This window comes from Callospermophilus lateralis, chromosome 7, assembly GCF_048772815.1.
Source record: "Callospermophilus lateralis isolate mCalLat2 chromosome 7, mCalLat2.hap1, whole genome shotgun sequence".
Classification (NCBI taxonomy): domain Eukaryota; kingdom Metazoa; phylum Chordata; class Mammalia; order Rodentia; family Sciuridae; genus Callospermophilus; species Callospermophilus lateralis.
In genome coordinates, this window is record NC_135311.1 from 118,137,084 (window position 1) to 118,151,032 (window position 13,949).

At 46.3% G+C, this 13,949-nt stretch overlaps 1 protein-coding gene across 3 annotated transcripts in view; it reads right to left on the reverse strand.

Annotated features, from left to right (window-relative positions):
* LOC143404774 (protein argonaute-1) overlaps positions 1-12,324 on the reverse strand; it is a 33,182-nt gene extending 20,858 nt beyond the window's left edge. For all 3 annotated transcript variants that reach the window (XM_076862965.1, XM_076862963.1, XM_076862962.1), the window contains exons 1-8: positions 12,149-12,324; positions 6,177-6,360; positions 3,627-3,747; positions 3,017-3,198; positions 2,493-2,629; positions 2,130-2,264; positions 1,905-1,992; positions 1,107-1,254 (exon numbers count right to left, since the gene is read on the reverse strand). In XM_076862965.1, coding sequence (XP_076719080.1) covers positions 1,107-1,254; positions 1,905-1,992; positions 2,130-2,264; positions 2,493-2,629; positions 3,017-3,198; positions 3,627-3,747; positions 6,177-6,360; positions 12,149-12,173 — 1,020 coding nt within the window. In that variant the 5' untranslated portion in view covers positions 12,174-12,324. The remainder of the gene's footprint in view (positions 1-1,106; positions 1,255-1,904; positions 1,993-2,129; positions 2,265-2,492; positions 2,630-3,016; positions 3,199-3,626; positions 3,748-6,176; positions 6,361-12,148) is intronic.
* Between the last annotated feature and the right edge of the window lie 1,625 nt (positions 12,325-13,949).

Sequence of the window (13,949 nt, forward strand, 5' to 3'; positions counted from 1 at the left end):
ATCCCCTCTGGATGTTAAAAGGCAGATTCTACTCAGTACTATGGAAAGAGATTCTGTATTTTAAATAAACTTTCAAGTGATGCCTATCCTGTTGGTGTACAGACCTTACTTTCTGAGTAATATTGGACTAAACAATGAAGCCATCTGCAGAAGTTTTCCAGTAGACATTCTGTCTAGCACATACTAAACCAAATACAGCCCAGGGATTCTGCACTGTATTCTATGACTTAAATAGCATTACTGTTTTTTCTTTAATTGCAGGATTTCAATCGTCTACCAAAGTATAAAAGTATGACAAATCTTGGGGCTCACAGTTTTTCAAAAGGAACACATTAACCACCAGGGAAACAGAATTTAGTACTATTCATTTCCATTTTATTTAGAATAATGCACATTTGTAGAATAAGGTACACTAGGTCAAGAAGGATCTCTCTGGAGAACAGGAAAAAAGAAATTAAGATAACAGGAGCTAGGGTTATACCTCAGTGATAGAGTGCTTGCCCAGCACTTGTGAGGCACTGGGTTCAATCCTCAGCACCACATAAAAATAATATAATAAAATAAAGGTATTGTGTTCATCTACAACTTAAAAAAATGAAAGATAACATGAGTATCTGAAAATCTGTTTGAATGCTGATTACTCTCTTTTTTTTTTAATGCGCTTTACCACTAAGCTACATCTCCATCTCCAGCCTTTTTTTTAACTTTTAAGATAGGGTCTCACTAAATTACTTATGAACTCACTAAGTTGCTCAAGTTGACCTTGAACTTGTGATACTCCTGCCTTAGCCTCCTGAGCCACTGGGATTACAGGCATGTCCACTGTGCCCAACTGAACTAATTACTTACTAAACAGTAAATATATGTTGCCCTTCTGCCTAGCTTCTTAAAAGAACACAAGGGTAGAACCAGGGATAAGAAAAGAAATTCAGCAGGTAAGACAAAGGCCTCTATTTCACAGACCTATCTCATGCCTTCTTCACCTTGTCAATTTTCTAAACTTGAAAATGAGGATGAGAGATTATGAATGAATCAACAGACCTCTGATAATCAGTGTTCTGGTACAATGCCTGTTCCCCAGCCCAGCCATTACTTGGCAGACTTACCTCTAGGGGCAGATAGGTATGCTTTTGTTCTTGGCCAACTTGCAGGCAAGGTAGGTGGGGATACTTGAGCTGAAGGTTGTATTTCTGCTTGAAATATTGTGCCACTGTGCACTCTACAGTCTGTCCACTTTCCAGCTGCAAGGGAAACCTGTTTGAAGGAAGGAAAGGAGGTATCATAACCCAGCATTCAATCCCACCTCTGTAGACCCACAACCATGAAAAGTTTCAGAAATTGCTTCATTCTACCCAACCTCTTTGAGCACTGCCACTCTTGGGAAAACAGGCAATGCTGGGCTCCATGGCAAAAGCCAAAGATTTGAAGGTTATGATCCACCCCAGTCAGGAGCATATCTGATCGTTACATATTTCTAACATTGAACATAAAGCCTGACACAGAGTAGATAGAGTCCAGCATAGCTTTCAGTCAAGAAAGGAGCTGGAATATAGTTTTCCCAAGGATAAGCCCAGGAGCCTGGACTGCTTTCTTCAGGAAGAAGAATAAATTGAGAGAGATTCTAATATTTATAGAACAATAACTAGAATTAATGGAATATGCCTGCTCTATAGTAAAGGCCCAAGAAAGAAAGAAGATCAAGAAGGTAAAAATTACTGTAAAGACAATCAATGGATCTGGGAAGGCTGGAGGAGGGATGCCAAATTCCCACAGCTTATCTTCAAAAACAGGGCCAGTCTAAGGCTCATTCTCAGGGTCAGTGAGAGAAGGGGACTCAGGGGAGTGTTTGAAATCTCAACCCTCTTCCACCAGTTGAGTATGACTAAGCAATCCTGCCAACTTACGTCTGATGGCTAGCAGGACGGCGGGTAACATTACACACACGGTATTTCCTCTTCATCTGTCCACAATGGGTCACTTCCACCTTCAGGCCTGAGATACACACACTACTTGTCAGAGTTGGAATAGGTTGCTCATGTGCCCAGGCTTGGCCTCTCCCAAGGGAATTTCCTCTTAAGGCTAAAGAAAAAGGGGCACTGTTTTCCTTCCCCACCTGGCTGAGTCCTCACCCTTAATTTCCTTGGTAAAGCGAACACGCTGAGAGTCCGTGAGGGGCTTGGGCTGCTCGTCTATGTTCCTGATGTCCAACACCTCACACATGAACTCAATCACTGGCTGCGCCTTGTAGAAGGCAGTGGCTGAGACTGTGGGGACAGGGTAGAGATAGCTCGGCTCAGGTTCTGTCTTCTAGACTAAGTGCAAGCATTGTAATGAATACCCTCTTCCTTATAGGGTACTGGGATGGGGGACAAAGGGGTGCCAGGGCTATAGGAATTAGACTAGGAGTGTGGTTGCAGAGCTGGGAGGGATGAGGCTGGGAGTATGATGACTGGACTTGGGGTGCCCCTGGCTCCATAGCTCTCCCCACTCACCATCAATGTTGAGCATCATCTTCCACATGGCAGGGCGCACAGACTGGTGAAAGCCGAACCAGACCTCGCGCCCACCCCCCAGCGGGTGGTAGTAGCCCTCAGGCGGTGAGAAGAAGGAACGGCCCACAGGGGTGTACCTGGCAGGGACAGGCAGAGAACTGGTCCCTCGGGCACAGGCCCCCACCCTGTGAGGCATCCTGGGCACGGAGGAGCCCTGGCCTGGAAGGCAGGACACCAGGGCTTTAATGCCAGCTCTGATCCTTTACTAGTTGTATGACTGACCTTGTGCAAGTCTCTACCTTTTCTCTGCCCTGCAGGGACAGATGGGGTGAGACCCAAAGACATCTAAGGACAGGGTTGGGATTTAAACCACCTAAATGTATATGCACACTTGCCTGGCACATGGTAGGATTTCAACTTTTTTTCATTGAACACTCTGGGACCTTAATATGTGCTCACTCCCCTCCTCCCTCCAAAGCAGTTCTGCCAACACTAGTAGCCCAGATATCAACTACACCCAGTACCTCATGGATGCCAGGTGCCTCATGGCCACATCCAAGGCTTGCACCGACTCCAGTGGAACAGGGATCTGGCCACTGACCAGGGCCTCATGCAGCATGCGCCAGCTCACAATGGCTAGCCACTTGATGGAGACCTTAAAAATTCGATCCTTCCCTTCCCCGGGGATTGTCACCTCAAAGTCGACCTTTAGGAGGGTGAGAGAAAGGAGTGAAGGACTGCCATCACTTTCCCACAGACCAGCAGTCCTTACCTTGTCCCAATGCCCCCAAGATCTGCCAAGAATCTGCTCTTTAAGTCAATAGGGGCTCACAATAAAGACCTCAGAGTAAATTCAGCTCCTCAGTTTCCAGCTACCTTGGTTCGGTGCTTCTGTCCCTCTCAACCCAGTAGGAAGTCCTTCAGGTCTGTTTTAATTCTAATTTCAGTCTGTTTAGGGGGCAGACATATAATAGGCCAAATAAACATGAGCACCTACCTATCCCTCAACCTAAAACACATTTTCTCAGCACAAAAGACTAAAAGGATCTCTGGACTTCCAGATTCCAAATGGGCTTACATGAGCTGTTCTACTCCAGACCCCTGACATAGGCCTAGCCTGACTCCCAACCTTACCCGTTCGTTGCCAATGGGCAGTGCTGTGACGGTGTAAATGTTCTTCTTTCCATCATACACGGGCTTGCGATCACCAAAGATCTGAGGCTTGAAATGCTGGACCATGTATTCCACCACTTCCCTGTGGGGGATAGGAGTAGCCTGTGGAAGCTGAGAGACTACCACTTCAAGCTTTTGGAAGTTATTCAAAGTAAGGCAATGTCCCATCAATTGTATTTACTCCTAACATCTTGTCTATGGAAATGCTTCTTCAACTTCAATATTCCCATCCATCACCTGGAGGTTTATTAAAATGCATTCTGATTTAATAGGTCTAGAGTGCAGCCTGAAATTCTGCATTTCTAACATGTTCCAAGGTGATCCTGTTTCTCAAGGGCCTGAAAAAGTGGGTGTGAATGCCTTCTGAGAAGAGGAAATTTGAGGGGAAAGGACTTGATCCCAGGGTCTATCCAGAATCCAAGTGTTCCAATCTCCAATCCCAGTCTGATAAGGGAAAAAGGTAGGAAGGGAAAAAGAGATCTGAACTGGAATAGGAATAAACTGTAGAACCTCACCTCTCTCTCTCTGATGCACTTAGTCCCAATATGCTGTTTTCTCTCCACTATCATCTCTTCCTTGATTTCCCTTCTTGACCTCTGCTACTTAAATCTCATAATGTCTATCATTCTTTCAAAATCCCAGCCCATCCAACCACCTGATCTCTCTACTTTCTAAATCAAAGCTTGCTTACTATTGTATAAAACACACTCAGAATGGTACCTTAGGAATAACTATAAACACATGGTTTCAATCCCAATTAGGCTCAGGGCTGCACAGGAATCTTCTTCATGTCCCTGATTACTTCCATCCCTCATAGACTGTGTCAACCCTTCTCCACTATCATCTCACTCCAGAACTCACTCCTGCCTCCCATCAGAAAGCAGCTCTAGTATCTCTGAAAAGAGCAGACAAGGCTACTCTTGAGTTCCCAGACATACACACAAACATATTTCTACATGCAAGCATCTTTTCCCCTCTCTTCCTCTCACATTTGAAATGCTTCTTCCATTTAAACATATGAAAACCTGTTCAACCTCATTCATTAATGAGATACAATTTTAAATTAGACCAAGATGTAATTATCTCCTTATCAGAATGCCAAAAACAAGCGGATATACGGATATACAAGACTGGTGCAGGTATGGGGAACAGGCACTTTGATACAACTTACAACTTATCTTTAAAAGCTGATGCTATCTCAATAATTTAAAATGTGTTATGCCAGCAAATCCACTCCTAGGAAACTATTCTACAGATACACTCACATTTACGTGCAAATATGTATCTACATATAATAATATTCAACAGTTTCACTTTTGTAGCAGAAGTTTAGACAATCTAAAAGTTCCTCAATAGATTAAATAAGTTAAATACAGTTGTTCAAGGAAATACCTATAGAACAATGAAAAGAATGAGGCAGATTTGCATGTATTAATTCATACTATTTTCTAAAATAGATGGTTTAGTGGAAAAATAAAAGATGAAGAACAAGGTATGTAAGACACTGTATTTTCTGCATTTTTAAAAAATATTATGCATGCATATATGCTTGCATATGCATAGAAAAATATCTGGAAACATACTCAAGAAAGGTAAAAATCAAGGCCTACGGGAACCAGGGTAGTAAGGAGACTTTTTTTTTTTTAAGAGAGAGTGAGAGAGAGAGAGACAGAGAATTTTTTAATATTCATTTTTTAGTTTTTTTTGGTGGGCACAGCATCTTTGTATGTGGTGCTGAGGATCGAACCCAGGCCGCACACATGCCAGGCGAGCGCGCTACCGCTTGAGCCACATCCCCAGCCCCAAGACTTTTTTTTATTATTACTTGTTTTGTAATTCTTGAATTTTTTTATATTGTTCACATCATTTTCAAATAGTAATAAATTAATGTTAGAAAAAAATATTACTTTTTCTATCTAAGGCTAATGCCCCAAATATATATCCTGCAATATCCTCCTACCTCAGCAAGGGCATCCCACCCACATTCCTCCTGCCTGAGTTGTACCTTTTAACCTCTCCTCTTTACCAACTCCTTCACCTCAATCTATAAACATACCCCATTCCTCATTCTTAAAAGCTCCTCATTCATTCATTTCAACAAATAATGAAATGTGCTAGGCAATCACTTGGCCCCTATGGTTTTCTCTAGCCAATACATTCCCTCCTCATTTCACTGCCAAGCTATCTGGAAAAAGCCATTTGTTCTCACTATTCTTACCATATTACCTTCCACTTATTCCTTTACTCACTGTAGCTACTGGGTTAACTAGCCCAACTACTTCACTAAAACTGCACTGGCGAATGTTACCAATTATCTCCTGATAAACAAATCCAACAGTATTTTTCAGCATTTACCTTACCTGGCATCCCTCCCTCAAAATGTCTTCTTGGATTTGGTGGTGCCATCCTCAATTAAATTTTTCTTTTACCTTTTTGGTTCCTCTTTCAAGGTTCTGAGACTCAAGAAAGCAAAGACTCATGGACTTGGTGGCAAAGATGTACACCGCTTACCGATTAACTCTGCGAGGACACTTATCCGGCTTGATGTCCACCTCGTAGTGGTAGACGTCGATCTTAGGAATGTCCACCTCAAAGTAATTGGCCAAGAGCTTGATTGGTTTCCCCACAGTGCCAATGCCAGGCCGTCGAGGTGCCTGGAATACCTGCTGCAGGGGGGGCAGGTAGGCGCCCGCAGCTATAAGACAAAAAGGCCAGTGAGGACTGAGTTTGGCAATTTCCTAATGATTCTGATCAGAGAAGACACAAGGCCTCCCGGAACAGGAACAGAAGAATATACAGGAAGCCTCTTTCCTGCTTCCTAACCTAGTGGAAGCTAGGTTAGGAAGTTCAATCATTCCCAGGCTCACTGTCTTTTTTTTTTTTTTTTGTCCCCCACCCTTTTCACTTTTTAGTTTTTAAACCTCTTTCAGATAGAGAAATAAATACCTTAAATACATCAAGACAATGCTTACTAAGTTCCCACTGCATGTTAAGTGAAGGGGCTAATTCTGGCTCTCAGTAACAAAACCCTTCCTTCCTTCTACTAGATTAAGACACTCATCTCTACCAGATATCTAGCAGACCAAGAATGTCCTATTCTCTGCCACCTGAATGCACTCCATCACACCATCCTGAACACAGATGACACTTTTTTTTCCCCTCCCACTCAGGCTCTAGCTAAGTTTCCCAGACTGGCCTCAAACTTGTGATCCTCCTGCCTCAGCCTCCCAAGAAGCTAAGATTACAGGTGTGTGTCACTAGGCTTGGTTACATTATCTTGATGTTTTTCTGCAATGTAGGCAGGAGAAAGACCCAAAGAAGGCCAGATTGAGGGGGAAAGGACAGTGTTTTAGACAAAAGTAAGGCAACAAAATGGCCAGAGTTGGAAAAAAAAAGATAAAAGGCTAAATGGATTTTGTTTGATGATTAAGCAAAGGAGAGAAGATAAAATAAGGCTGAAGAAAAGGCCAGAACTGGAGGATGCAACAGAAAAAGGCTTGAATTTGCCAGGGAAAGGAGGGAAAGATGGAGTTGGGGGATAGAGCAGGATAGGTTAGGGTTGGCAGCTAGGGAAGGAGGAAACAAGGTTACAGTTTAGGAAACAATGAAGAAAAAACCTAAATGAAAAAGAACTAAGGGGTTGGGGTTGTGGCTCAGCGACAGACTACTCGCCTAGTACATGCAGGGAACTGGGTTCGATCCTCAGCACCACATAAAATAAGTAAAATAAAGGTATGTGTCCAGCTTCAGCTAAAAAACTTAAAAAAAAAAAAAAAAAAACTAAGGTGCTGGGAAGGAAAGACAGCAATTACAATGCCATAGAGGAGACACTGGCTCTTGGGAAAGAGAATATAAGATTCCCCGTGCCCCACAAATCCTTCCAAACAGAGGGTCCAGTCAGCAAAAGGGATCAATTTCAAGACAGAGGGGGCCCTTGGGAAAGGGCTAGCGCAGGGCCAGGCTGATTGCTACCCTAGGTCTTATTTTCTAGCATAGGGGGAAAGGGAGAAAAAAGGGAGAAAAAAAGGAAACTGCCTAAGATAAGCCTTTGTCCCTAGTTACTATTGTTCTTGCCAGTAGAAGACCAGCCCAGGTGGGAGGAGAGAGGGATAAACCGGCCCAGAACTTCCCATTATCAGAGCTCTGCTTTCACAGTCAGACAGACTGGGGGGATGGGGTATATCTTCAGCTAGGAGGTCAGGAGAAGGTCAGAATCATTTGTGGGAGGGGTATACTTCCAGAGCTAAGCTGTTGGACTCCCTCTAACCACCTGTCAAGCCCACCCCAGTCTGCAGACAGGGAACTGGAGGCCCAGCCTGGAGGGAAAAGGCCTTCAGAACTCAGCTACATAGGGAACTATACACACCTGGCCACCTACCCTGGAAAGAGCTGGACAGAAATTTTACAAAGGCCTACAAAGACACATAATCCTGTCACGCACATCCAAACACAACCTAGACCTTGACAGTTTACCTTTATACACATAACCCTCACCACTCTCAACAGAGTTCTTCAAAGGCAGGGTCTGTAGCTGCCTTGGTCACAGCCGAATCTCTAGTGCTGGTGTGTGCACATGTACACACAGAGATGTTCAGTATTCAGATATGAAATGAATGAATAGACATGCACAGACACATCACAAAATCACACAAGCACACAAATACATAAATACCTGCAAATGCTCAAAAACAATAATAAACGCTAAACAGGACAAATGAGCACCCTTGTGGGTGAAAATTATAAGAGACATCTTTCCCCTACCCCAAGTTCTTAGATTCTATTTACCTCCTTAGACTCCCAGGCCTAATGTTAGGGGCTTTGGGAGAAAGACATTGAAGCCAGATTTAAAGTTAGGTAGTCAGTGTAGTTAGGTAAGGGTCTAATATCAAGTAAGATCTAAAATGGAGGTCATGCTGACAATGATTCCAGGAAATGCAGGACAACTCATGGAATGTTAATGAAGGCCCTAGGCCAAAGTCCACCCCAAAGAAATGTTAATGGAACCCTGGAAACAGCCCCAACAGATTTGGAGATAGCCCATCCCAAGAAGTGATAATGAAGTCCTTCCTGCCCAGATTACCTGTGTCCCACCCCTCAGGCCTTTCAACCTACATTCCATCACCAAAACTATAAAAAGGGGAGACAACCGCACTTCCATGGATTCCACCTCTTGGGTCCCCTTCTTCCTCCTGGAGAAGTCTTTTCTGCTGTCCTTTAATAAACTTCTAATTTCTACTCTGACCTTGCCTCCGCGTGCTTTTCTGGTGTTATTCTTCAACATCAGGGAAGCAAGGACTTGTCACCGGCCAACAGCGGTAACAACATTGCCCTAGAGCTAGGTGCTGGGTAGAAATGACAGTGAATGGGGCAGACACTTGCCTCAAAGTCTTCTCTTTCCTAGAAACAGGACAGACAACACACCAGACTTTGCCTTTTAGAGCACCCTTCTCTCAAAGGAAGGTTTGGGGAAAAATAGGGGAGCCCACACGTCCACTTCAAACCCAAACTAGGTAAGGTAGAAAGAAACAAGAACCTCTCTTCCATTCTATCCCCCTTAAAGCCTCACAACTGTACAAAGTCCCCCTCTACCCAACCCTGCCCCCAGCTTTTAGTCTAAGAAAGGGAGACACTTCCCTTCAGACTCAGACAGGGACAGACGGCCACTTTGTGATGCAGATGAGGGCCCCAGCACAGAGGACAAAGCTCGGCCAAGAGAGAAAGGGGCGGGGCTCACCCCTCCACACACACCCCCACACACCCTTCCACACCCCCCACACACACACACACCCCAGACAAAAGCAAGAAGGGAGGGGTCCTGCAAGGACACTCCCCCTCCCCCTATCCTTAACCAGCCCAGAGAAGGAAAAGTAACAGAGCTGAAAGCTCTGGCTCAGGATTCCTTCCTTGCAGTTCAGAGGCCTACATACTTCCCAAGGAGCCAGATTGCCTATTTAAAAGACATGAACTCAAAGCTACGTTAGGTGGTAGATAAGTAAAGACTAAGAGGCAAATCTCTCCAGAAAGGATTTCCCCACAAATTAAATACCCACATGAGTATACACAAGTAATTAAATATGCACATATGAGCTTAACCATATGTTCACACTTGAACATGATTCAATTCGATTAATAAACATGTATTCTGTGTCAGGGACTATACACTAAGCAACTGCTGATTGTAAAAGTAAATCTGATACTACCTTTACCCTCAGGGAGTTCCCAATCTAGAGTTTGTGCTTGGGACACACCTGTGCATAGAAGGCACACCTAGACATAAGTAACAATGCCTTAGTTTTGTGTATTTTTGTCCTCAGACTTTCTGGAGACACCACTCCAAATGCTGTTCTTTCAAGAGAATAAAAGTCTAGGCCTAAAAGGGAGGCAGTTATGGGGTTCCCCCATCAACAGCTTTTAGACTGAATTTCCCAGCTGACTCCAGACACCAGGTTCCAGCCCCTCCCCCAGGTTTTTTCCTTTAACAGATAAAAAAGTAAAAATTTTCATCACTCTAGAGTCCATTAGAAATTCATCAGGACAAAATCATTAGCAGTCTGGAACAGGTGCCAGCTCTCAGCAATCCATCTGGACCTCAGGGACCTACTCACCTTATTCTAGTCCACAGGTTGTTGGAAATACTCTCCAGCCTAGTAAACTGAGAGGGTTTGGGGGATGGAGAGAGGGAGGAAGCAGTTTGCACTGAGGTCAGCTGCTCTCTGCAATCCACCTTAGGACCTACAGGGCTTTTTGTTTGGAGGAAACTAGTCATGAAGTACTTATAGATCACTCAATGAATGACTTAAGAGAGTTCAAGAAAGGGATGGGGTGAGGGCATTGTTAGGTCTAGTCTGAAAAAGATTTTTCCAACAGCAATTAAGTTTGCATTCCAAACAGAAATCCTACATCCATTCTCAAATGAAAAGGAAAGGTAGTGGTGAGAGATGTCCTAAAGGATTCCTGGATTCAGACTGCTTCTTGAATCACAAGGTAAAAGAGACCTAGGACGTGAGAGATACAAGCAGTCCACAGCCCACCCCCAAAGAACTTCTCTTCTGGGGGAAAAAAACCTTGACTCAGTTTCTCCTCTGTTCTTAGCTGGAAAGAGAAAATTAAAGCTATTACCTGGGAATCACCAGGGCAATGCTATAAGCTCGCCCCTTCCCATCGATTCATCTGTATCACACTAGCTTGGCAACCTTGGTTCTAATGACATGCCCTTGACAACTTCTGGGGAGTAGAGATGAAAAAGGAAAGATATCTATCCAAAGACAGGAGCCATGAAAATGTTATGGCATAAAAAGTTATTAACTTGGGCTGGGGATGTGGCTCAAGCGGTAGTGCGCTTGCCTGGCATGCCTGCCGCCCGGGGTTGGATCCTCAGCACCACATACAAACAAAGATGTTGTGTCCGCCGAGAACTAAAAAAATAAATAAATATTTTTTTAAAAAAAAGTGATTAACTTCAGGAAACAATTCAATGGCAAAGGTCATTATCCTTGGTTTAAAAACTCTCATCTCTGTAGAATTGGACCAGAAACCTGCAAACCAGGTAGACCTGGTCCCTCAGTAACCAACACCTTTTCTGAAGCCTATCTTCAGAGAGATCCTGCCCCCAAAACATGGCTTCAGTCCCAGTCTTTCCTTATGTGGCAGAAAAAGGCATTTTGGTAGTTTCCTTCAAACAAGTCTTGGCAAATTGTGACCGGAGGGGCTTTAGAGCTAAATATAAGAACCCCCATGATAGAGGAGGGGACAATTTCCACTTGCACTCTGCTTGTACAACCTGAGAGAATGCACCCCATCAGCGAGCTGGGTTTTCTAAGCCAAACAGGGCGGGGGAGGGGGTTGGGGTATTCAAGCAGCCACGCCCCCACCACGTCGGGCAGCCCCTTCCAGCTGCCACCTCCGCGCATGCTCCGGCGCCACCTCTCAGTCTCCCCAGTCTCCTGGGGGGGAAATCCCAGGGCTGGATCCCCACCCACCGCCCCCTGACCCTCGCCCCCGCGACAGGCCGGGCTGAGGCGGAGCTCACAGCCCAGCTCAGGCGCCTTCTCCCAAGAGACATTAGCTTAGCCCAGCCCAACCAGGCTGAGCCCCCGCCCCCGGCATGCTGGAGCTCCAGGCCCATCTGTGTCGCCCCCCTTCTCTCCTGGACACCTGGAGCCCGCCCCCTGCCACCTGCCGGGCCTCTCCATAGGCCTCCCGGGTTCTCCAGGAGTCCTTCCATACGTTCAGGCCCTTCTCCCAGATTACTTCCCACGCCCAGGACTGCATACAGCCTCCTTGGACAAACAGCCCCATCTCAAGGCTCTTCACATGGTTCTCCCCCGGAACTGCACACAGCCCCCTTCAAACTGGGCCCTCCATCCCATGAGAGACCCTCTTTTCACTCAGGAGCCCTCCCCTCAGTCAGGAACCATGCTCTTCACGCAGGAACCCCCTGGTCTTTGGGGCACGCACCGTTCCCCCCTCCCGGGGGCCCTTACCTGCTCCCGAGGGTCCCGCTTCCATCCCATATACCCGTGCGGAGGTCAGGCGGCCCGGAGACTGTGGACTCCAACGTGAGGGGCCTACGTATCCCGCGCTCTCGCTGCTCGGGCTCCCGGGCCGGGCTCGGCTCCCCCCCCAAGCCCGGCCGCTCGCGCCGCCGCCCCCGCAGCCTCCGTTGCCGCCGCCGCCGCGGAGCCTGCAGCAGCTCCCCCTGCGAGCGCCCGGCCAGCTGCCAGTGCGCAGGCGCGACCGCCAGGCCCAGGGGGCGGACGGGAACGAGTCAAGCGGGGCGCTCCGACGGCAACAAAGGCCAACGGAGAGGGGCGGGGGCACCGGGACCGGAGGCAGCGGCCCCTGGCGGTCACCCGTCGCCGTGCAGCCCGGCGGGAGGGCTTGGGTAGAGGCGCCCGGGAACCGCGCAGCAGCGTAAGTGGGGCGGGGCGTGGCGACACCCCCTACAGCAGCCTCAGGCCCTGTCTTTTCCCCACGCAAGTCCCTCCGAACCTGCACACAGCCCCCCACCCTTCGAGCAGAGGCGCGCGCGCACTACTGGAACCCAACCTCATTCCCAGACCCTCTCACACTCCAGCACCCCATCACCCAGGGGCCCTGCCTCCCACCTCTCCTCCCAATCACCCTCATCCTTCAAGCCTTGGCTGCAAAGAGACTGCCTCCGCGAAGTCTTTCTCCGTCCCTAGTCACTGAACTCACTGACGCCGCCCTCTCTTCCAGGCCGTGTGCAGGGCGCTTAGACCACAGATATATGAAAGACCCTGCCTACCCTGGAAGATGTCACAGTCTCAACCTAAGTGCGGCTACAGAGCTCTATCTGCCGGACCCGGGAAGCACCTGCCTCCACTTTCTCATCTACAGCTCATTCCCTGTCAGTTTGCTTTTGCTCTCACAATGTCACTTAAATGATTTTTTGTGTGTGTCAAAATCCAAAGAATAATTTTCAGTTGTTATCCGAAACCTGTAACACTATGCCTCTTTTTTTTTTTTTTTTAAGACTTCTACTGGCTTCAGCATTTCCTGAAGTCCTTTTCAGTTTTCTTCAAAGGCCCCTCTTGCTTTGCTCCATTAAGCATGTGTTCACTGTGATTCCAAACCTAGGTGTCTTGTTATTCCATTCTCCGTTCTCCCCTTGACGGTCTCATTCATTCTTATGGCCAACTATCCTTACAAATCTATTTCCAGCCACGTCTCAGATTCATACTTCCAAGTGTCTGCTGGACAGCTCCACCTGGATATTCTACTAAAATCAGATTTAAGGAGTCCAAACCAAACCCTTTAAAATCTTTCCCCACAAAAATGTACTTGTCCTGTGCTTCCTGTCTCAATGAATGGAATCTTCGCACCAGAAATGACAATTTCTCTCTGTCTTGCTCCTTTCCCCTATTAAGCTGTTCACGATATCTTGACATCTTTAACTTCATGAACTACTTTCACGTGATTCCCCTGCCGTTCTGATGGGTCCTTGTGCTGGTGCAGACCCTTATCACATCTTGCTAGAAATATCACACCTACTTCCTTGCTAATCTCACAGTGTTTGGGAGCATCCACCACCACCACCACCACCCCAACCATTTGGTTGCACTGATAGGATAGTGACAGTAAGAGATTCAACTTAAACATCACATTCTCCTATACAAATTTGTATGTATTCATTCATATGTATTTTTCGTGGGCACACTGATGCATGCCTATAACTTCAGCTACTAGGAGGTTGAGGCAGAAGGATCACAGGTTTGAGACCAGTCTGAGAAATTTAGCAAAACCCTGTTTCAAAATAAAAAT